The sequence below is a fragment of the Hemicordylus capensis genome, chromosome 2 (assembly GCF_027244095.1).
Source record: "Hemicordylus capensis ecotype Gifberg chromosome 2, rHemCap1.1.pri, whole genome shotgun sequence".
In the NCBI taxonomy this organism is placed as follows: domain Eukaryota; kingdom Metazoa; phylum Chordata; class Lepidosauria; order Squamata; family Cordylidae; genus Hemicordylus; species Hemicordylus capensis.
The window spans coordinates 311,886,096-311,910,210 of NC_069658.1; the positions used below are offsets into that span (position 1 = coordinate 311,886,096).

At 41.0% G+C, this 24,115-nt stretch overlaps 1 protein-coding gene across 1 annotated transcript in view; it reads right to left on the minus strand.

Annotated features, from left to right (window-relative positions):
- Nucleotides 1–24,115, minus strand: part of FBLN2 (fibulin 2) — a 165,652-nt gene that overhangs the window by 55,163 nt on the left and 86,374 nt on the right. The window contains 2 exon segments of the mRNA XM_053293430.1: nucleotides 13,133–13,319; nucleotides 23,375–23,504. Coding sequence (XP_053149405.1) covers nucleotides 13,133–13,319; nucleotides 23,375–23,504 — 317 coding nt within the window.

Consider the following 24,115-nt stretch of genomic DNA (forward strand, 5'->3'; position numbering starts at 1 on the left):
AAAGAATCATGAATGCTAAGAGATGTACTAAACAGCAATAAATTTAGGAAAGCATGAATGAAGATGGGATATGTTTCCCTAGGTTCCCTAGGTTCTTTTAGATGCCCACAGCACATAACAGTAGCAGATGCTTGTAAAAGCTGCAGTGCATATACAAATACACCCAAACAAAAATAGTAAGCATTTGAATACAAATACCAGCCCTTCTTTCTAACTAAGACTCATAGATTTTACTTTATTTGCAACCTATGTATAACTTTCCAAGAGATAAAGAACATATGTAAACCCATGTGAGGGGCTCTATTTTTAATGGCGAATATCTTTTTTCATGTCAATTCACACTGCTAGCTTGCTCTAAGCATATATAGACACATTAGGGTATTCGGCAAGTTAGCACTTCTCCTGTTCTTTTGCCATGAGTAGGAGGGGAAAGCCTAAAGGTCAAACAGAATTGATCAGTAAATTAGCAGAAAAAAATGTTAAGGGACAGAGAGAACAGAATTTTAAAATGCCATTGATTAAAAGGAATTGCTTTAGCTCTTCCTGCACAGTTCATTTTATCAGGCAATGTGAAGGGCAAACAGAAGAAATAATGGCAAACTGATTTGCCTGAGGTCATACAGAAAAGGCAAACACTGGTATTCCTCAATCTTGTGCTCAATTTCTCAAAAATCTGATCACAAGAAAGCCAGTGCAGTGCAATTGTTGGATTTAGACTACAGATGTTTAACAGGCCAGTCACTGTCAACTTAACCTATCTCACAGGATTGTTGTGAGGGCAAAACCATGACACTAAGAGGTCATTCACACAATCGAAAACTGTGTTCTACCTGGGTTTGGGATCTGTGTGTACTCCCAATTTTTGATTGTGTGGAAGCAAGGTTAGAGGAAAACCTGTGTAGAAGTGATTGTGTGGAAGCAAGGTAGGAGGAAAAGCTACCCAGGTTTTTCTTTAACCTTGCTTCCACACAATCACTTCTACCCAGGTTTTCCTCTGACCTTGCTTCCACACAATCAAAAATTTGGAGTACACACAGATCCCAAACCTGGGTAGACCACAGTTTTCAATTGTGTGAATGACCTCTAAGTATGTATACCACCCTTAGCTCCTTAGATAGATAGAGGCTATTCACACGATGAGGTGAAATAGGGCTAGCGGAGGCTAGCCCGATTTTGCCCCATCATGTGAACCAGCGCGCTTGGCTGCGAGCCTGGTGGTTCCTAGGCGGGTAACCCACCTAAGTACCCCTGCCCTAAAACCAGGTTTGCGGAGCGAGTGCTCTGCAAACCTGGTTTTAATAATTGTGAGTAGCTGCGGTGCCGTGGCATGGCTACTCATGAGGAGACCCCCGGAGGGGCAGCGAAAAGCCACCTCCTGGCTCCTGGGGTCTCACTAGCATGCCCTGCATGCTCGCGCAGGGCATGCTGAAGCTGGCGGGGGATGATCGGCCCCCTGCTCCCCCCAGCCCCTGCCAGCTCCATCACAGAACCAGCAATCGTGTGGGCGGCCCATCCGGCCGCCCAGGGCTCCCTCCCTGCTCATGTGCGGGGAGAGTGGGCTTAACCCGCTCTCCCCATGCACCCTTATCAACCGGGTCTCACTGATCATGAAATCCGGCTCAGTGTCTAATACAGATTTCTTTCATTCATTCATTCATTCATTCACCACCCAAAATATATGTCTCTGGGCAGTTTCCGATAAAAACAGTACAAATTGAAACAATTTACAATATTAAAACTGTTGTAAAGTATTAAAAACTGTAAATCTAATTAAAAGCCTGGGTGAACAAATGTGTCTTAACTGCCTTTTAAAAAGTTGTTAGAGATGGGGAGGCTCTTATTTCAACAGGGAGTTCATTCATTTCAACAGGGAGGTCATGATTGCAACGGAGAAAGCCCGTCCCTGAGTGGCCATCAGACATTGTGGTGGCAACTGCAGAAGAATCTCTCCAGATGATCTCAAATGGCCGTGGGGGTAATGGTGAAGAAGATGTTTTCTTAAATGCCCAGGGCCTAAGCTGTTTAGGGCTGTATGGGTTACAACCAGCAGCTTGTATTTTGCCCAGAAACCTATCGGCAGCCAATGTAGTCCCCTCAACTCAGGAGTACTATGATATCTCCAAGATGAACTAAAGACCAAACTAGCTGCCACATTCTGTACCAATTGCAGTTTCTGGACTATGTACAAAGGCAGTCCCACATAGATTGCATTGCAGTAGTCAAGTCTGGAGGTTACCATCATATTTACCACTGTTCTGAAATTGTTTATCTCAAGAACCATCGTAAAAGGCCTCTCATCCCTGTGGAGGTGGGGCGTGATCATGAGTCCAACCTTAACCAGATGGTGGTCCATCCATGACAATGGGGAAATCACAGGAGTGATCCATGGTCCGAGACAGACAGAGGGGTCACTCCTGAGAAGGCTCTCTCCTTGGCAGCCTCCCTCACACCATTGTGGGTGATGGCACCCAGAGGAGAGTCTCCGAAGAGTGATCCACCCTGATCAGAGTGAAAGACCAGATCAAAAGTGTGATCAACAACGTGTGTCAGTCCCAAGACCACTTGGGATAGGCCCATAGTGGTCACGACTGCTATGAACTTCTGAGCCACCTCGGACAAATTGGTCCCAAAGTGAACATTGAAGTCCCCACCACCACAAGCATGGGGGACTCCAATGCCAAACACCAAATGTATAAATAACATTTGGCAATGTCAAATGTAGAGATAAATCCAGTGCCAAATGGACAAATTTATGGATAATTACTATATGTTTATTGGGTTGAGATAGATAACTTTTAATATCAGTATAGGTAAAGGCAAAGTTTTTTCTTATAAACTCCTATTTTGTCTATGACTTTGAGTACTTAATGCTGGAAGATTACTCAGCTAAATCAGATACCGTTCTGACCTGTTTATCTGGATATACCAGAAATGGGGGGCGGGGTGGGAAGAGAATCCAAGTTAAACTCTGTGTTACCCATGAAAGAAACTGAATAATTCTACTAGCACAAATTAATTCTTTTATCTTATTTAATTGTCATATAACTGGCTAGCATGCTGAGAAGCAACAAAAGCTAATATTCATTAGTGACTTTTGGCACAGTTGAGTAATTTGCAAAGGAGGAATTTGTGCATTTTCCATGGCCAAAAGTGAAAGTTGCAAATGCATGTGGACCTCCTTCAGCATGCCACAGGGAAGACATCAACATTTCCTGCCTTTGACATTAGTTAACAGAGGTCCAGGGGCGTATCTAGGGTGGGGCAGGCAGGGCATGTGCCGTGGGTGCCACTTGAAGAGGGCGCACCATTTTTAAAAATAAAAAAAAATTAAAAATGGCCACCGAAAACAAAATGGCCACCCTGCATGCTCAAATGGCCTCTGTGAGGCCCTAGGCCATGCCAGGCCTCGCAGAGGCCATTTGCAGTGGCCACTTTGTTTTCAGCAGCCATTTTTAAAAAACATATTATTTTTAAAAATGGCCACTGCACATGCTAAAATGGTCCCTGTGAAGCCCTATAGGCCAGCGGGGGGAGGGGGAACCTTTGCAGATCCCCCACAGCCTTTAAGAAGCCCCCCAAAGGGGCTACAGGTAAAGTTTTTTGAAAAAAATTAATATACTACAAGTCACTGTACACATATTCAGTTTAGCACTATGTACAGAGAATCAGGGCTTGTGAATACTGAGCTGAAGCTTATGAGCTAGGATCGTATTCATTTGCTCTTACTTTTCTTCTTGTGATAAGTGAGTTAAATGTGATGTCTTAATAATATGGCTATTAATGGTGAGTTTGTCTTTGAATCAGTGTGAAATCCTTAGTATTAAGGCCCACTGGGAGTTTCTTGCTCTCTTTCTCTCATTTTAACTGTCTGTCTAGAATACTAGAATATATTCCAAGCAGTAACACAGTTTACTCTGCATATCCTTTAATTATTTTCAGAGTATCTGGGAAAAGTCAAATTCTCCATTTATTTTTAAAACTTATGTAATGGTGATGCTACAATGCATAGTAGAGAATTAGACAGGCACTTCTGTTTAGTTCTCAAAGTACATCTCCACATAGTTTTTGGGTATTTCATGAGCCCCAGCATACTGAAATTTGTAGTTTCCCAGCGTTTTTTGGTCTGGCTACGTCCACTGCTAAATAGGTTTTGAAATATTAAAAGATTAATGAGCTTGACTTGTATTTTTGAGCTGATATTATGTTAAAGTTATCTGAAAGATGGGTGTCAGATGCTTGGACAGGGGGTGCAATTTCAGCTCTTGCCATAGGCACTATTTTCCCTAGATATGCCTCTGCACAGGTCAGTTGATTATCTCCTTTTACCACCCTTCACAAAGTGTTAAGCAGCTCATAGCCCTCATCTCTCTCTCCTTCTAAATTTAGATTTATTTATTTATTTATTTATTTATTTATTTATTTATTTGATTTCTACACTGCCCTTCCAAAAATGGCTCAGAGCGGTTTACACAGAGAAACAATAAATAAATGAGATACTGTAGATCCCTGTCTCCTAAGGGCTCACAATCTAAAAGAAACATAAGATAGACACCAGCAACAGTCACTGGAGGTACTGTGCTGGGGGTGGATTGGGCCAGTTACTTTCCCCCTGCTAAATAAAGAGAATCACCACATTTAAAAGTGCCTCTTTGTCAAGTTAGCAGGGGTCCTCAAACAAGGACTTGCAGTTGCATTTGTTAACTCTGCACAATGGCAATTTGTGCATAATAAATAATAAAATAGTCTTCACATGTATTTAGCTATGAAGTGCTAATGAAACACTTGAAGATTTCTCATCTTCTTGTTATGCAATTATTTTGATGCAGCCTTATGTAACTGAGAAGATTCTGCTTTCCCAGCTGTAGAAGAAGCCTAGCGCCTAAATGCTGAACCTCTCTAGGCAGGGTATTCCATAGACAGAGGGGTCACTCCTAACAAGTCTCTCTCCTTGGCAGCCTCCCTCACACCACTGTGAGTGATGGCACCCAGAGGAGAGTCTCCGAAGATAATTATAAAGAACAGGCAGGAATGTATTGGAGCAGACACACCTTCAGAAAGGGTTGTTCTAAGTCATTTCGGGTTTTAAAGATCAGCACCAACACTTTGAATTGGGCCTGGAAGCAGACTGGCAACCAGTGCAACTGATAGCATTGCAATGATTATGCACTGCAATAATCCAATGACACAATGCATTGAAACAATAATTACCAGTGCATGGATAACTGTTGCCAGGCTATCTCTGTCCAGATAGGGCTGTAACTGGTTCATCAACCAATGCTGATAAAAGGTGCTATGTGCCAATGAGGCCAACTTAAGCCTCACATGAAAGAGATGGATCTATAAGCAGCCAGCTACAAACATGCTCCTTCAGGGAAGCACAACCCCATCTAGAGCAGGGTTGTGCACCACCAAACTGGACAGATGAAACACTGATTAACAGCACCTCCATCTTGTCTGGACTGAGTCATAGTTACCATTACCATGTCCAAGGACTGATTCAGGATGACCACTGTATTTGATAAAAAGGAGAGATAGAGCTGAATATCATCTGCATACTAATGAACCCTCACTCTATCCCCCTCTCCCACATATAGATGTTCAAAATCATGGGGGACATTATGGAACCCTGAAGGTCCCCACAATGAAGACTCCTCGGGGCAGAACAAGAGTGCCCCAGCACCACATTCTGTAGATGGCCATCCAAGTAGCAGCAGAATCACTCCAGAACTTTGCCTCCAACACCCAATCCAAGCAACCTCTTCAGAAGGATACCACGGTTGAAGGTATTGGAAGCTGCTGAGTGGACCAAGAGATCTAATAGGGGTGCACTTCCCCTGTCTTTCTCATTGCACAGATCACCCCACAGAGTGATCAAAGCAATCTTCATACCAAAACTATGCTTGAAACCCAACTGAAATGGATCCAAATAATAAGTTCATCAAGGTTCAACTATTTCATGCCAAACACTTAGGTTTTTGAAAATGTTCCTTAAAGGAACATTTAACAGAATACTAACAACAGAAGACAGAAGAGGAAATAACATGAAAAACACATTAATCTGAAAACATGTCTTTAAAATCACACATTAAAATGATACCTGACATTGTCCAAGACAAATTTTAAAAATCTCAGATTCCAAAGGATTTCAATATAATAGTCCAAAAATATTCATATTTCCCTAAAGTAAATTGGATCCAGGGGGAAGAAAGGTGTTTCTTTTGATAAGTTCAGTCCAGAAATAGTAGGGGACTAATCAGTGTTTTGTTTTGTTCCGCCCCACCACCTATTTATTTCTTTTCATGGCTTACCAATGGTCTTAGTTGAACAGAGAAACAGTGAGAGGAAAGCAGCAGCGATCAATTTATATTTTGTCCTAGAGAATGAAAAGCAGGCCTCAGTTACAAACTGAGATTTATTTTAATTCCTGTGAATTCTGTTTCAGCAGATAATTCTAATAGACCAAAACTGTGATTTATAATAAAAGATATGCCAGGTTGTGTGTGGTGGCAACAGCAAGTAGCTTCTCTTTCTGATAAAAACAGACAAAATGTACGAATATCAGCAAGTAAAAACCAGATGCCAGATCTGACTCTGTCTCATGTCCTTCTCAAGTAATACTACTACAGGATCAAATATTAGCCATGCATTGCCCAGCACTATGCCACATATGCAACAGTGATTTCCCCCCGACCCCTGCCATTGCTTCCTTCTTTCGCTTGCTTGGTCATGTAGGGCTGAGAAGAAAGAAGTCCATTCATCACAGGCCCCAGTCCATGTAGGTGTAGTTAGGTGCCACTTTCTTGATAAACCACAGCCCCTTTCCCACGAGGACAATATTCAACTTCAAACTTTCTCACATAATGTGTTTATTACTAGCTGTTATTACTTATCACTGCATCTCCTACATCTCCTCTAGTCAAAGTATGGCTGCATCCTTCTTCTATACAGACTTCATATGTTTATAGATCTCTCTACATATATTTGATGAGGTTGTTGTTTTTTTACCCTGGAGAATATATTTTGCTTATTGTCTTTGTATATATTGGGTCTAGATTTATACAGGTTTTATTCAGATTACTTTTAGATCATGTTACCTTTTTTTTTTTTAATGAAGCAAGAAATCAGATTTGTGATTCCATATAGTTTTAATCCTAAATATAAATGTATTCAAAATATAGATAAAGGTATAGAACATATATCTGTGTTTAGGGGAGGCCCTTTGTTTATCAGCATACTTTTTCTGAGACCCTACAAAGTTTTGTATAGTCACTGTTATTAGTCACCACTGCATCTGCTACATCTCCTCTAGTCAAAGCATGGCTGATTAAAATGCTGGACATTTGCATGACCGGGCGGGTGGGGGACAAGGCTGGTACAACTCACCTTCCTCCCTGATGATCATTGCAATGTTGCTAGGAGTGTGGATTGCACTCCCAGACGATCCATGCTCCATGGCGCAGCACAGTGCTCTGGAGGCCTGGGCGATGTATATTCCAAGAGCCTCCAGATATCCCACAATGCACCATGCAACATGTGTGGTGCATTGGGGGATTCCCCCAAGAAATGGGTGTTCTATTTGTGCAAATAATAAAAAATTATTACTTTGGAGTGTTGACTTTTGGATAAAACCCTAAGGAGAAATACAGTGTGAAGCAACTGAAGACATATCTTTTTACAGAACCTTTTAAATTTTTAACTGTTAAAACGTTTAGCTTTTAAATGGAGTTCTAGCCTGATCTTTTAACTTTTATTAATTTTCTATTGCTCTGTATTGTATCTATTTTATTAATGTTGTAAGCTGCCCCAAGCAGTAGCGTACTGGAGGGACATGTTACTAGCCATGCTCGCTATGCCACTTTGGAGTGCTTCAGTGTACCTCTCACACTTAGCCTTTCAGCCATTTTCCTGACCTTAGCCTGTTTGGAAGAGACATGTTGCTTGCATTTCAGACAAAAGGTTGTTCTGGCAAGGCTTTTCCTAGAAAATGTTCTCCAGGTTCATTTAGAAAGGATGAGTTGCAGGGGAGTAACAGCAGGAGAGAGGGCATGCCCTCAACTCCTGCCTGTGGCTTCCAGCGGCATCTCTTGGGCCACTGTGTGAAACAGGATACTGGACTAGATGGGCCTTGGCCCTGATCCAGCAGGGCTTTTCTTATATTCTTATGACTGCAACAAGCAAAAGAAAATGCCTGTCTCCAATTGCATGAGAGCATAGGCAGAGAGACATATGGAACAGACCCAATTAAAGTTGAAAGGAGACAAAAGGAAAAGGAATGCAAGCTCTCTTCCATCTATGCACTTTGCATAGGCATAGTTCACTTAAGGCCAAGTGAACCTTTCTACCTTGTTATCTCTAGGGATATGCGAACCGGCTCAACCTCAAGCTGGTTTGACATTGAACTGGTCCCTCTTGAGGGCTCACTGGACCAATTAGAGTAGAAGTAAATTTCTTTGTGCAATGACCATGAGTTATGTCCTTATGCTATTGCAACAACAAGCTTTGTTTAGTTTTAACCTTGCTATTTGGTTTTAAACCCATGTCAGTTTATATTCTGTCCGCTCACTTCATGCATTTAATGAAGCATGTGCCTCAACATACCAATTATTGTGACGAGTTACAATACTTTTGCTTTTTTGCTTCTTCAGAAGAACATGGTTTCTCTTCTTGAATTTCCACCACATAATTTCTACATACTTAACACGTTCTCCTAATGGTATAATTGTATAATAGAACAACACACATTTAAGGAGGCTTAGTTACAGAATACCAATCCTATAGGACTTTTCGTTTGTCCCCCTCCCCTCTTTTTTTTAAAAAAAGATTTGCATTAAATACACATCTCTCTTTGCCACATTATTTCCTGACATGGATTCTGCTGTAATATATCACTGTGCTTTGTTGTATGTAAAAACTAATCAAACATCAAAAATAATAGCATGCTGCATTAATTACTTTATGATCTCTAAATGCATAATTTATGGAACATTAAAGTAAAATAATTCAGTTACACATATAAAGTCCCCAAAGGCTGAAGAAATAGAAAAGGAAAATGTTCAGAACCTACATAGTGACAGATGGAAATATTGCACCTGCAAATGACTAGAGCAGACACACTTGACTGGATATTAAGAAACCTTACAGGGCATCAGGTCCAAGTTTTGCCCCCCATTTGGTAAATGTATGGTTGCCTAAGGCAATAGTCATTAGACGACACCATGCAGCCAGCTGCCATGGGCTGGTGCTTTCTCCTTCAGCTAGCTGTGTTGCAGATTCCAACCAAGAATGAAATTGCTCGCAAACACTAGCAATTCCTAGAAGACTATCATCAACAGAACTGGGAAAAGAAAGAGGGTGGGGAAGTTCACAGTTTGCAAGGATCTGCTCATAAACAATTGTTTGGACAGATCAACAGACTGATTTCTTTTATAACGGCTTTTATGGGGCTGGGCACCAAGTGCCACTTCCCCCCTTGCACACACTGAAAGCTGCTTTATTTGGCACATATGCACATGCATACAGCTACATCAGTCTCCTTTACCTTCTCCTCTTCTTTGTCTAACTTGGTGAATTCACCTCTGGTGGTCGCAGCAGGTTTTGCTGCCAGAAGGGCTGTTTTGGAGTTTGCTCGTTGCATGGCAGTGGACTGCACCTGGCAAAGGGAAGTGGTTAAGGCAGCAATGGTGGTGGTGGGGATGCTTGATGCTCTACTGCCATTCCAGTGCTTGACTGCTTGAGACAGTCATCTCACCAAAATGAACTAATTAGTTGGAATACCTGACTAAAGAGGAAATCAGCCTAGTTAGGCTTAGTTTGCAGCATGTTTTAGGCTACCCTGTTGCATTTATGTGGATTATTATGTTGCTAGTTGAAGGACCATCAAATATGATGGGTAAAATGACAGGGAATTTTTTTTTAGCTTTATAGATCACCTTTCTCAGTTGTCTTTCCCTCCCTCACTCCTTCTATTCATTCTTTCTCTTTTTTAATTTGTGCTTAGAAAAACCTCCTCCTCCTCTTCCTCCTCCTCCTCCTCCTCAACCCACACCACCACCATCACCACACTCCACTTTCCCATTCTTCTTTCTTTCCTTTCACCCACTCTTTCTCTGCACTTGTTCCTTCCCAGCACTCTCTTTGGCTGTGGCAACTGTTGGTTTTATGTGTCATAATGTTTTGTTCTTGGTTTTGGTTTCCTTTGTGCATAGTTGTATTTTTAACTGTAGTTTGTGGAGTATTGGTGATGTAGTTTCTTAAATGAGCAGCTGAGGATACTGGTCAACATGAGCATTGAGGAGAGGAGAGGAGAGGAGGCGCTGAAACATAGAACAATATAACATTCATGGGGGTGTTTTTTCCCCATTCCAGAGGCCTGGCCCTCCATTAAACATAAATTAAGGCAAATTAAACTTCTGAGGTGATTCTTTTCTATAGGTGGATATACATCTGAGGTGTACATAAGGTCTGAATGTCCTAAACCTTTAAATGTCCCAAAAGATCAGAGGAAATATGGATTTTGGAGAATGAAATACTCCAAATGACCATGGCATACTCTTGGAAATAATATAATATAGATTTTGCTACAAAATTGCTCTTATGGGCTCCCCCGTCCCCTAAATATATATTTAAAAAATTTTATAATATAAAAATGTGTTTATTATTGTTTCCCTCTCCTAATAAAGATTTAACTTTGTTATTGCTACATTGTGTTCTCTGGTATTTGATTTTCCATTCGAAATCTGAATGCTCTCCCTCTGCTTAAGCAAGTTTCTGAGACTATCTTTACAAACAGCTCTCATTTATTTCCACCCTAAAATGTTAAGACAGTTGGAATAAATGAGAGCTGTTTGTAAAGACAGTAGGGGAGAGGAATTCCTCTTGCTTGCAGTAGTGAAAGCCATAGCAGGGGAGAAGGAAAAGAGGAGCCCAAATACATTATTTTGCTTGCCTCAAAGGCAGTGCATTTATGCAATTGTTAAATCTGAACCTATTCCAATTTGATGCAAGTGATTATTGAATCATACATTCAATGATTATACAATCCTAGATCAAATTGCTTGATGCATCATTCTATAGGGTATAATGGCTATAAGGAAATTAGGAAATCATCAAAAAATATTCTTGCAAGTCAAAATTGGATACAAATGAGAGGCATGGCAGGCCCTTTTAGGGCTTGATACTACTCCCATTTCATGCAGAAGTGCCAAGCTTTCCAGGGAGCAGGCAAACCTCCCCCCCCCCACACAAACATACTTTTCACACTTTTGCTTTGAATGCATACAGTACATTCAGATTGCATCCTCCCTTGCCAAGTAGTACCTTAAATGAGCAGCTGAAGATACTGGTCAACATGAGCATTGAGGAGAGGAGAGGAGATGAGGAGCTGAAACATAGAACAATATAACATTCATGGGGGTGTTTTTTCCCCATTCCAGAGGCCTGGCCCTCCATTAAACATAAATTAAGGCAAATTAAACTTCTGAGGTGATTCTTTTCTATAGGTGGATATACATCTGAGGTGTTATTTCTAAAGAGTCCTCTAAAGCTCCTCTAAAAAGATTTCTAAAGTCCTCTAAAAGATTTCTAAAGCTCCTCTAAAGAGTCACACACAGAAGGGTGGAGTTTGGGCTCAGAAACCTTAAAATAGACAATTCTATGTCTCTTCCATAAGCATTGTGATAGAAAGGGAGATGAACCAATTTGCAGCATGCTTGGAGCAACTGCAAGCCTGCGACACTGAAGCAGAGATGCTAATCACATCATTGCTCTTTCCTCCCACCGCAATGTTGTCCATATATGACACATCACAACATTTGGTGAAAAGCACGTTTGCGACATCCTTAGCAACAGAAAAAAGCATGAAAAAATCTGTCCAATCAAGTGATGTAGTTCGATGCAGCCCAATACAATATGGAAAATATCATATCAGGTGGTGCCAATATTAGCGATTTAACACTGAGAACATGAGGCAAAATGTTGTTGATAGGAATTATATTGAATTTGATCCAATCGTTGTTCCGAGTTAACACACAGCTGTACTTGCCTCCCCTCCCCCTCATGGTTCAGACTGCTGCAGCCAGACCATTACAGTGATATTTCTCCTGTTATCTCATTGACTAGCAAATACTCAGGATGTAGGGGTCTTTATGGGAGTTTGGGTCTTTATGGGATATATAGATATAGATATAGATATAGATATATTTCCAATGAATGTTTTTATTGATGGTGTTGTTATTTTAAGGTTCAAAGCTGCCTAGTTGTTTAAAGCACAGATGAGGAAAGATATTCAAACATCTTCAGTTACATTTCAAAGAGGCATTTTACCTTTGATTAACATGGACTTAAAGGTAAAGTGTGTGGTTGAGTCAGTGTTGACTCCTGGTGACCACAGAGCCCTGTGGTTGTCTTTGGTAGAATACAGGAGGGGGTTACCATTTCCATTGCCATCTCCTGTGCAGTATGAGATGATGCCTTTTAGTATCTTCCTGTATCGCTGCTGCCTGATATAGGTATTTCCCATAGTCTGGGAAACATATCAGTGGGGATTCAAACCGGCAATCTCTGGCTTGCTAGTAAAGTCATTTCCAGGAGAGGAAAAATCATGAAATACAAAGTATTCCTTCATAGAATCAGACATTCCATAACTCGATGCTTCTATATTTGAGGCACAATCTACATCCTGCAACACCTGTATATATGGTTTGTGCTTTATATATGCTTTATAGTCTACCTGAATACAGATTCATTCTCTTGCAGACATATTCCACAGCCCCCAATATATGTGGATATCATGTTCTGTATGCTAATGACTTCCATTCTGCATTGTGGATAAATTGGCTTATATACATCAACAACTCACTGTGAAACCTGCTTGTTCTCTTGGTAAAAAATGACACTTCTCACAAATTCCAAGACACGCAATAAATAGAAGAGATTGGAGCAGAATCAAATGTGATGCAAAGAGAAATAATAGCTACAACAGTTTACAAGCATAGAAATTTCTTGGAAAACTGCTACAGAGAACAAGTAGCTCACTTCGTTTACCAGTGGGATCACCAGTGGGATCACCTTTTTTATAGAGTGAGAAGACGACTCACATCTCTGTGCTTCCTTTAATTAACAATGCAGCACTTACGTTTTTCAGGTGTCACTGTTGGCAGTGGTTCAGGGTGCCTCTTTAGCTCTGGAGGCATAAGATGGTCTTCTCCTTCACAGCACGAAAGCATCACGTGGCTGCAAGGGTAGCCAAGATTTGGATTGGACTCACAGATTCGACCCTCACTTTTTACTCGTAGGCCCAATGTGCAGCAATCACAACATGGCTGTAAGAGAAAGAGACCATTATCAGGACAACTGCGCTACTGTCATTCGATACTACCAAGAACAGAATTTGTCACTGAAGTAGTTTGTGCATACTGAGAGCTACTTTGTTGCAAAACTTTCTCTCCCCAGAAACATCACACACAGAGATACACACAGGACCCCTGTTACTGAGGGCTGTGCTACTCACTGTCTGTCAGATGTGAAGAACAGGCTTTGTCCTTACCATGAAAGCATAACAAAGTACAGCATTTTACTATTTTCCTGTATGAGTGGCAACTATTCATTTATATGAAGGGAGGAGGAGTAAAAGGATAAATTTAGGGATACCATTGCAAGCTGTTGGCTTGTACCTAATTTGTGAGCTCATATGTCTATCTGATGTGTCTATACCTACAAAGATCAGAATCGTTCAGTCAGTGGTCTTCCCTGTGACACTCCATGGATGCAAAAGCTGGACTTTGAAGAAGCAAGAAAGAAAAAGTATTCATACTTTTGAACTATGGTGCTGGAGAAGACTTTTGAGGATACCATAGACAGTCAGGAAAACAAACAAATTGATCATAGAACAAATAAATCCAGTATTCTCACTCAAGGAACAAATGACCAGGATCAAATTATCATACTTTGGACACATCATGTGAAGACCCAGCTCCCTTGAGAAGTCCATAATGCTGGGGAAAGGTGAAGGAAAGAGAAGAAGACTAGCAGCAAGATGGATGGACTCTATTACAACAGCAATGAAGGCACCACTGAAAGACCTAAAAGGCCAAGTTGAAAACAGATCATCCTGGAGAGAATCTATCTATGTGGTTGCAAAGAGTCACATCGACTTGATGACACTTAATCAATCAAAATGTCTGTCTCCTTCCAAGGTGTATAAAGCTAGTGGCTGAGACACTGCACAAACTTCCATGCACATTGTAACACAACATGCACACAGCTGTACAAATGTACTCTTGTAGACATGCAAACATTGTGCATATACAGTTGTGCAATTGTATGGCCATTGGGAAAAGTGCCTGTATTATTGCACAGCCATGTTTTCACAATTTTTGTGCGTGCGCAAGAGCGCACTTGTGCAACTGCATGAAATTGTAACACAATGACGTTTGCAAAGTATGTCAGCCAGTATACTTATATTGTCTACAAATAGGACACCCCAAAATAAACTTTATTCAACAAGATTTCAACAGTATGATCGTCTGGACTCAGGTCAACCATCATTTTATTTATTTCTTACCTAAGAACAGAACTAAACAGCAGCAGCCCTAAACCTTCTTCTCTTGCCCCCCAGTAACATGTAATAATATACAATGTGTGATGCGACGTTATCACTCAGAATTTCCTCATAAGCAACTACTGATGCAATAGACTAGGGAAACCCTAAGCACTATGATGTCACATAATATATTTTGAAATATTAGATGATAGGAAGAAGTGATTGCAAGGCTGTGTTTTCAATGGAATCTTGCATCCTCCATAACATCACATTCTAGCCTTATTTAATATCCATCAAAACACACCTTTTAGTTTTGTTGGGTTCAATCTCAGATGTGAACTCTATAGTCAGAAGTGTTAGAGGAAACTTTTTTAAGGAATAAGTCACCATTGTGGCTCGCCTCTTTAAAAGGCAAGTCCAGAATGCCTCAGGATACGACAGGCCATGTGAGGAACTTCACTGTTTTTGCAACAGAGGTCTGTGTCATGATCTCCCCGGGGGGCCTGAACAGTCTTCAGTCCAGATGGACCAATAACAGAGTCAGTTCTGAATTGCTTTTTACTTTTGTAAGTTTTCTTTCCAGCAAGTTGTAAACAATAAATACTTGACTTATTAGAGCAGTCTAGTGTGTGCTGCTTCTCTCACATATTCAATAGTCACCACAATATGATGCACAAAATTAAAAGCATGATTTTACTGTCCATCAGGGAAATATAAACAAGAATTAATTTTGTTGAAGTAAGTATCATCACAGTAGCATAAAACAAGTGTCAAGAAGAGTAGAATCAGTGGCTATCATCCTGACTAAATGTACTTGATGGTCTAATTGAAATTTATAAGTCCTTTAGAGTAACCCCTGAGTAATACCGAGTAATTTAATCAGGATGTCAGCCAGTCACTTTAATTATCAAATAACTGCAAAAATAGGCTGCCTATTTCAAAAGGTCATTACAGTTCTATTTTAGGCAAGACGAGACTTAAGTCTTCAGCTTAGAAAAGAAATACCACAATAAAGATCCATTGACGTCATGCATATGACCGTGGCAACAGGGGTCAGGGGGTCAGGGTGGAAGACATGGTTGGACCTACCTTCCCCCGAGACCATCCACAGAATAACTGAGTCAAATGGCTTGTGAACCCACACTATGAACACCACCACAAGCTGAACAATATCCTGGAGGCCGAGAAAATGAATTGTGACATCCAAGTATCCCACAATGCACCATGTCTCCAATGCATTTGGGCACTCCAGGCATCCGAGTTTGCACTCTGACCCTGACCCAGGGGTTGAGGTTGCACTCACACCATCTAATCCCACTTAAAGGATGGGGTTAAAGGCTGGGCTAGCAGGGGCAGAAGCATGGGGCTTGGGATAATCCTGGCACTCCACACGAGCAGCCCAACCCAGGGCTGGTTTGGGCTGCTCCTGTGAATAGCCTCATTATCTATATTGATTTTGATTGATTGATTAAGTGCCGTCAAGTCGGTGTTGCCTCTTAGCGACCACATAGATATATTCTCTCCAGGCATTATCTATATACCTTTAGATATTTCTGTCAACTAATTAAAATAAATAAATCTGTATACATTAATACAATTAGTTATTTTAATCCATCACCTAATTTTGTAAAAATCAGTTCATTTTTAGTTTAATACCAGGTTTTTCTCAAAGAACACCTCTGAAAACCATTGAAGTTCTCGTATGTCCCTTAACTATCACTGGATAGAACAATAAAAGATCTCAGTGTTTATATTGACTACTTAATTCAATCTACTTGGAATGATGAAAGGACAGATATATTAAAATATATAATGAAGATTTTGGCTACAAAAAGACCAATGTACTCAAAAAGGAGAGCACATTTATTTCTACTTTCATTCTGCGCTTCATGCTTTTTAGAAGCCTACACATTTTATTCACACCAGTCATCTACACAGATTTTGACATACTGAGAACCTATTCCCACGATCACCAGAAAGCGGGCTAAGGAAGCCTAGCCCGCTTTCTAGTAGATGTTGAAACCACAAGCCCGGTGGTTCCAAGGTGACTAGCCCGCTTCATTCCCCCTCCCCTTAAATGAGGTTAACATAGCGGGCGCTCTGCTATGTACCGCTTTTCAACAAAAGGTCCCAAAGTGGTTTACACCACTTACATAGATATAATTTAAGACAGATAAATCAAATAGATAAATAAAATGGCTCCCTGTCCCCAAAGGGCTCACAGTCTAAAAAAGAAACATAATAGAGACACCAGCGACAGCCACTGGAGGGATGCTGTGCTGGGGGTGGATCGGGCCAGTTGCTCTTCCGCTGCTAAATAAAGAGAAGCACCACTTTTAAAGGGTGGCTCTTTGCTCAGTTAGCAGGAGACTCCTCCTCCTGTGCCTTGCTTTTCTTACCCAGTTATGACAGAGTAAGGTGGCAGAATATCCAATTGAAAATAGAAATGCTACTCCTTGCTTTTGATTAACAACACAGCCATTGGTGCTGCTGCACCAGAACCCTTCTTATTCCACCTATGTTTCACAAAGGTCTCTTTCAGGGTGGAGAGAGGACTCACCTGCTAGGAGTAATATTGGACAACAAAGATACAAACAATAAAAATGGTCTCAGTAATCATGTGTTCCCAGATAGCATGTTGAGTGTTTTTAAAGGAGAGTGAGAGAGAGATTTGGAAGCATTCTCAATGTCCAGTTCAGGCTACACCAAAGAGGATGCTATTTTAGGGCTGGTTCATATATAACCCTATTGTTCAGGTAGGACATGCAATGTGGTGCATTGAGATAGAGCAAGCCTAGGTCTTGCTCTCTCACATCTCTTCCTCTTTTATCATAAAACCTTGAATGTGAGTTGGAGTTTATGCGTATGAATGCCCACATGAATCAGCTTCATTCATGCAACCCATACACTTCTTTAACAAGAAGATGCAGTACGTAAGTGGAACTCATTGACATAGCAATTTATGTGTGTAGGCTCTGGTCTGCTTTCAAGGTTCTATGCACAATAATGGAGAGTAAAGATGTCCGAGGGCTTTCATGCCCCACTGCATGTATAAACAAGCAGATTGTGTGTGTGAACCAGCCCTTCAGTGTAGCTGCACAAGATTCTTTGTGCTTCAGTGACTGAAACACCATAAAATAGATTTATCAGGATCACTGCTTTGCATCACCATGTTTGCAAGGAAGGTTTCAGGATTATTCTTCCCATAAATACCTTTCCTAGTTGTCTGTGTCAGATTTCACAATAATAAACACAACAGTTGACCTGCCCCTTTAAAAATGTTAAAATCACTCACAGCTATCTTGCATGAAGTTTAGAAGCTGATGATTCAAGTATAACAGACCTGTTCTTTCTTACTGAGAAAGTTAATTTACCTCAGCAGGTAATTATAGTTACCCCCAAGGCATCCGGTTTATTATTCCATTTGCAAATTGTAAAACCAAGCCACAAGAAACAAGAGAACTGCACATATTTTTCCAGAAAACAAAAATGACTAATAAGAGCTACATTTTAAAAACAGCATTTGCCAAGGTGCATGATACAGAGGAGTCAACAGAAGATGTATAGGTATTATTTTTCACCTTTTAGTCTATATCTATCACATGTATATACCACCTGACATGTGCATCCCTTGTGAGTGAACATAAGTTGAAATACAATTTAAAACAGGATAAAATGATTAAAACATTTATGATATAATAAGTCGATATGTCGGCAATGCAATGCACTTATTAACTTATTCATCACTTTGAAGAGAGGATAGCTGGTCTTGTAGTAGCAAACATGATGTCACCCTAGCTAAGCAGAGATTGCCCTGGTTGCATTTGAATAGGAGATGGTTTCAAGTTCCCTCTCTGGCTTCTCCAAGATAGGGTTATGAGAGATTCCTGCCCGCAACTTTGGAGAAGCTGCTTCCAGTCTGTGTAGACAATACTGAGCTAGATGGACCTATGGTCTGACTCAGTATACGGCAGCTTCCTATCTATCTCTATCTCTATCTCTATCTATGTGTGTAAACACCACCCTGATTTCAGTGCTTTGCAGTCTCTAAATCTATGCACTTCAGAGCACAGATTCAAAATTCCTCAATTTGAAAGACATTTAAGATAAAATGCATTTTTTCTTGCTTATTCTTTATATGCATCAGACAATTTTATGTCTGATGCAAATGGTAATATATATTTTTAAACTGCTGGCATCTATAACAGTTAAGTGAGATATTAGTGTGCCCTCAACGTTGATACTTGTTTTAGAAATACTGAAACAGTGTTCTGAAAATTAAAATTTAGTGGTAATAAAAAGCTTCAACTAGCAATTAAAGACTGGGGCTGTTCTCACGAGCAGCCAAGCCTGAGCTTGGCTACCCGTGAAAACCACGAGGATCCACATGGGTCCTGGCGCTGCCATGGCGCCAAACCCAGTTTGAAGCCCAGCTTTTAGCCAAGGTTAATGGAGCGAGCACCCTGTTAAACCAAACTCAGGGATCATGTGTCAATACTGGTTGTTTGCAACCCATGCTAACACAGAGACAGGCACCTAAAGCACCCATCCCCCAGGGGAATCCTCCAATGCACTGCACTCATCGCCACATAACAACAACTTTATTTGTTAGCCACCCCATAACAAATTGTTCTCTGGGAAGATCATCAAAAGTGTTACGTCCGACTGCGGGCACAGCTATAACCACAATTTCATGCCAATTTTCAAACCAAAATCATAGAGGTGGCAGTGCAGACCTGTCCGAGGACTTGGCTGCTCCATGATTTTGGTGCTTCTCACTGGCAGCCTCTCAGAAAACCAGCCTCTCCCCCTCCTGTCAGCTATATAGCTATGGAGTTGCCAGGCTACAGGGACCCTGCCATGCCCCAACCTGAACTTCTCAGCCTGTCAAGTTGCACAGTCACTTGAGGGTAGCCCCGATTCCCACTCTGCCCCCCACCTGGCAAGTGGTAGGGCAAGGGCACAGGATGACAGGACAGGCACCAAGTGTTCTGCTCCCTGAGAAGCGAACAACAGTCATGTATGTTCACAAGAACAAACACTCCAAGTGGCAACATAAGCAGGGCACCCCACCATAGCGCTGGGAGGGGAATATCTTGCAGGAAGGGTTGGGTATAAAAGGCAGAGGAGCAAAGTTCTATTACTTTCACCTATTGGTTGGGGAAGGGGGATCCAACCCCTTCCCCAGGTGGGGATATTTGCTCCCTAGTCTCGCTCATGAGAAGAGCCATCTGTAAGGACGATTGCAAGTATACTAGATGGCATTCTAATTGTATGAAGTGGTGCTTGCGATGTATGCTGCAAAGTACCCTATTGTCTCACAGACCACTCTCTCACAAGAGTGGAGCAAGGGAAGGGGAGTGAGGGAAAATGCTCTATGCAGGAAAGCCACAGGGACAGGCACTTGGGCAAGTGCTGTCCCAGTCTTGGCAACTGCTGCCAGTCTGGGTCAAACCCAGAGGAGAGCTGGTCTTGTGGCAGCAAGCATGACTTGTCCCTTTAGCTAAGCAGGGCCCACCCTGGTTGCATATGAATGGGAGACTAGAAGTGTGAGCACTGCAAGATAGTCCCCTCAGGGGATGGAGCCTCTCTCAGAAGAGCAAAAGGTTTCAGTGGGGAATTGGGGTTCAGTTAAGAACACCCTCCTGTTTTATCAATTTGCAGATCTATTTAGATACAACCAATACCATAATAATCAACTGGCTTGATAGTTTATAATATGATAAAACTTTTCTCTTCTTACAAAAATCTCATATGCTGTTAAGTATAACACCACAGATATATTAGTTAGTTAGTCAGGGCCCTAATTAACTTCTTATCAAGCCAGGCGGCGGCGGGGGGGGGGGAATCACATTCTCTATGCTGAAAAGATCTGAAATACAAGATTTTTTTAAAAAATCAAGTCAAAAGTGTGAGCAGGTCAAATGCCTTGCTAAATGAAATGCTCACTCAATGTCCATGATGCTTTGCAGTTAACCCTCATCAAGATTTTGGGGTATATTCCTACCCCGGCTACCTAAATATGCATAAACAAGCAAACCATTGCACTCCCAGCTATGCCCTTGTTGTTATGCTCTTAGCTGCACAGTTGGTATGCAATATATCCACAAGTATGGCCCTTCACCAGTTATGATATGTATGGCACAGGGTAGAAAACCACCCCAAACTGATTGGGATAAACATAAAAAAGAATAAGCCCAGCATTATCTCCTTTGACGTCAATATTTTAAAAAAAAATTCATGAAGAAGAACATACTAAAAGATTTGATCATTGGAGAGAGACAGCATATAATTTAAAAAGTTTGACCATTGGGAGAACAAAAATGAAGTCTATTCCAGTTCTTTCGTCAGAATGGGCGAGTAAACCTTCCTGGTTTGAATATTCACAAATAAGCAGCATAGTACAGATGGAAATACAAAAGCAAGGTGGTTCTCAGACATTTGACAGAATCTATATATTTAATTCTCCTGGGTGAGCCTTGGAATGTGAGTCCCAGCACAAAGCTGATTGGCTGGGCTGAGGAGGCGCCTGATTGGCTGAGGCTCACCCAGGAGAATTGGTCACTGCAGCAGGCCCGGCTGTGGAGGCGAGGCGGAGGAGGAGGCGATAGTGGCGGGTCCGGCTGTGGTGGCAAGACAGCGGGCCCAGCCACAGTGGCAAGGTGACAGCAGCTGTAGCGGCTGCAGGCTGGGCCACAGAGGCAAGGCGGTGGCAGGCCCGGCCCCTGTGGTGGCCCTCAGCCCAGCCCCGGCGGCGGCACTTGGTCCGGCAGCCTGGGCCTGGCACAGGCCGGCCGGAGACTGGGGCAGAAGGTGAGGGGGGGAAGAGGTAGCCAGCCCCAAAGAATGCACAGACACTCTGTGTGGGGTCAGCTAGTTTGAAATATTAATAACTAACAATATTGAGCACTTATTGGGTTTTATATATAAGCTGTTAGTGAAGTATGCTTCAGAATCAGAACAAGTTAAAGATCTGATGATCACATGGATGCAGAATATGAATAAAACAATTGACATGCAACAATGGGAATACCAATGGAAAGTGAACATTAAATGTACAGTGAGCAGCTCTTTAAGATAAAATTGTTATAAAATGTATTTTCGTTGGTATATCATGCCAATGATGATTTCAAAGATGGACAATAACTATCCCGGAAATTGCTGGAAGTGTATGAATCAACTGGGAACCTTTTATCACATGTGGTGGACATGCACTAAAGCTCAGAGATTTTCAAAGTTAATTCACCGTAAGATGCAACAAGTGTAAAAATAGATTTTCATTTTTTACCAGAGATTTTTATGTTTAACATTACCAAGGCTCATATTCCTGCAGAATATACAGAGCTGTATTTATATAGGATAACTGCTGCTAGAATGCTTTATGCTTCTTATTGGAAAACTCATTCATTACCTATGCTAGAGGATTGGCATCTTAAACTTTGGGAATACGCCTCAATAGCTAGAATTACTTCATATATTCAAAATAAATTAGAAGATAAATTTAGCTTTACTTGGGAACCTTTTATACGTTACAGTTTGTCACAGGGTCGGATACCTCATCCAAGAGTCAGATTTTCTCTGCTATTGAATCCATGAATGACTCCTTTATAATCTCAGCATTGCTTAACTTTGATACTTAATTATTCAGTTGTTTGGACATTTTCAATTGGTGATTGAAAGTTCTAACTGGACTGTGAGTGGTTAGGATACAATGTTGATACGATAGAGAGTTGACTCCTGGATTGATGTTTAAAACATATATGAGATGTTATATACTACATTTGTGTACTCTTCTTTTTTCTGTATTCTTTTTTCTTGATATATTAATAAAAAATTATTTAAAAAGAAAAAGATAGAATGAAAAGAAAATCATCCCAAACTGAATGGGCTTCCTATGGTGGGGTGGTTTCTATCCCCATTCCCAAGTTAAATTAGTTGAGAGCAGGGATATTCTGTGAATGAATGGGTTGATTTAATCCATTAAATCAGGAATGAATTGACTTTCTATGGTGGGGTATTTTCTATCCTAAGCCATTTGGGATAGGAGAGAACACTCTGTATCTCTTTGGAAACTTCAGTTTTGTTTCTCCTTGCAACCTCAGTTGACCTGGAAAGATGATAGTATCTGAAAAATAGTCTGAAGCACTGTATAGTTCTGTGCTCCCTAGGTTGGGCAGATGAAACCAGCCCCTCCACAATTTCAGACATAGTATTTGGAAAATGCAAATCATTCAGAAGCATTTACTTTGCAGATGGTGGGGTGGGGGTGGGGGTTAGCCACCAGAACAAAGCCAAAAGTATCTCAAGAGGAGCAACCGCTACATGTCAGCTGTAGTAAGCCTTAAATCAATGAACCAAACATCCACAGTATGTCTCTTGTTTTTCCCTATTTCTCCTAGTGGGACACAGCCCCCCAAAAAGGAACTCTATGGCCCTGATGTTATCATGTGTGCAGGGCTGTGTTCATCTGAACCTTCTCTCAGAGGTGTGTGATTGGGATGTGCGAACAGGTTTAGTACCAAACCAGTTCAAAGTAGGTCCAAAAGCTCGGGATCGAGCTGAACCACCCCCGGTTTGGCTCGACTTCGGACTGAACCCCCTGGTCCATTCAGGGGGTTCGCAAATGTTATTTTTAAATTTCGAGGAGCAGTGGAGGAGCAGTACATATCACACTACATATCACACTTCGAATCTTGATTCATGCACATCCCTCCCTACTCAGGGTGAGGGTTAAACAGAGCTCTGATCACAAATGCCAAACGTTCAAAAATGCAGAAAGGGTGAACTGATTTCTGTTAGCATTGGTGCAACAAAGGTTTCAGCAGGGTGTCTTGCCTTATAAAATGATCCTCCACAGGTATCGCTTTCATCCAGTCCACACAGATCACCTTCTCTGGCAGCAATCATGCCAGCAATGCAGCTGTTTTCCTTTAAATACGAGATACAACACTGCTTCTGAGCAATTCTACAACAAACAAAACACATGTTCAAAAGGCAGATTTCCACTTGCATAAACCATTCATTATACAGTGAAAAATGGAGAACACTGGACACACCAGATGTATTTTATATATGTTTTCTATGCGACTCAATATGTGGTTATTTTAGTACTCAAGACACTGAATCAAGATGCAATTGATAAATAAATAAATTGGTCCCCTCTCTCTGTTATATTCTAGATGAGCTAGTTTGCACTTTTTAATAACTGCATTATTTCAAGCTTATACTGTTATCAAGTATTTTAATCAAATACCAATTTTGATAGTGTTAATGAAGTTATATGAATACTATACCATTAAGTTATTCAAATAACTTCAATATTATTTCTAATATTGCTCAAGCAGAACTTTTTAAATTATCTATTGAGACATCATAGATGCATTTTTTAATTCCATCTTTTTAATTTCCTGGGATGTGTTATAGGTGATAAATGTTAGCAGATTATTGTCAGAACCAAGTAGTGAAGATGTAATGGAGAATATGGGAACGGTGAGAGTCTGAAACTGAGAAGCACAATTTCACAGAAATTGACAAATACAGACTTTAAAGGTCGTGTTCAGAGCAAGTTAGGTTGAT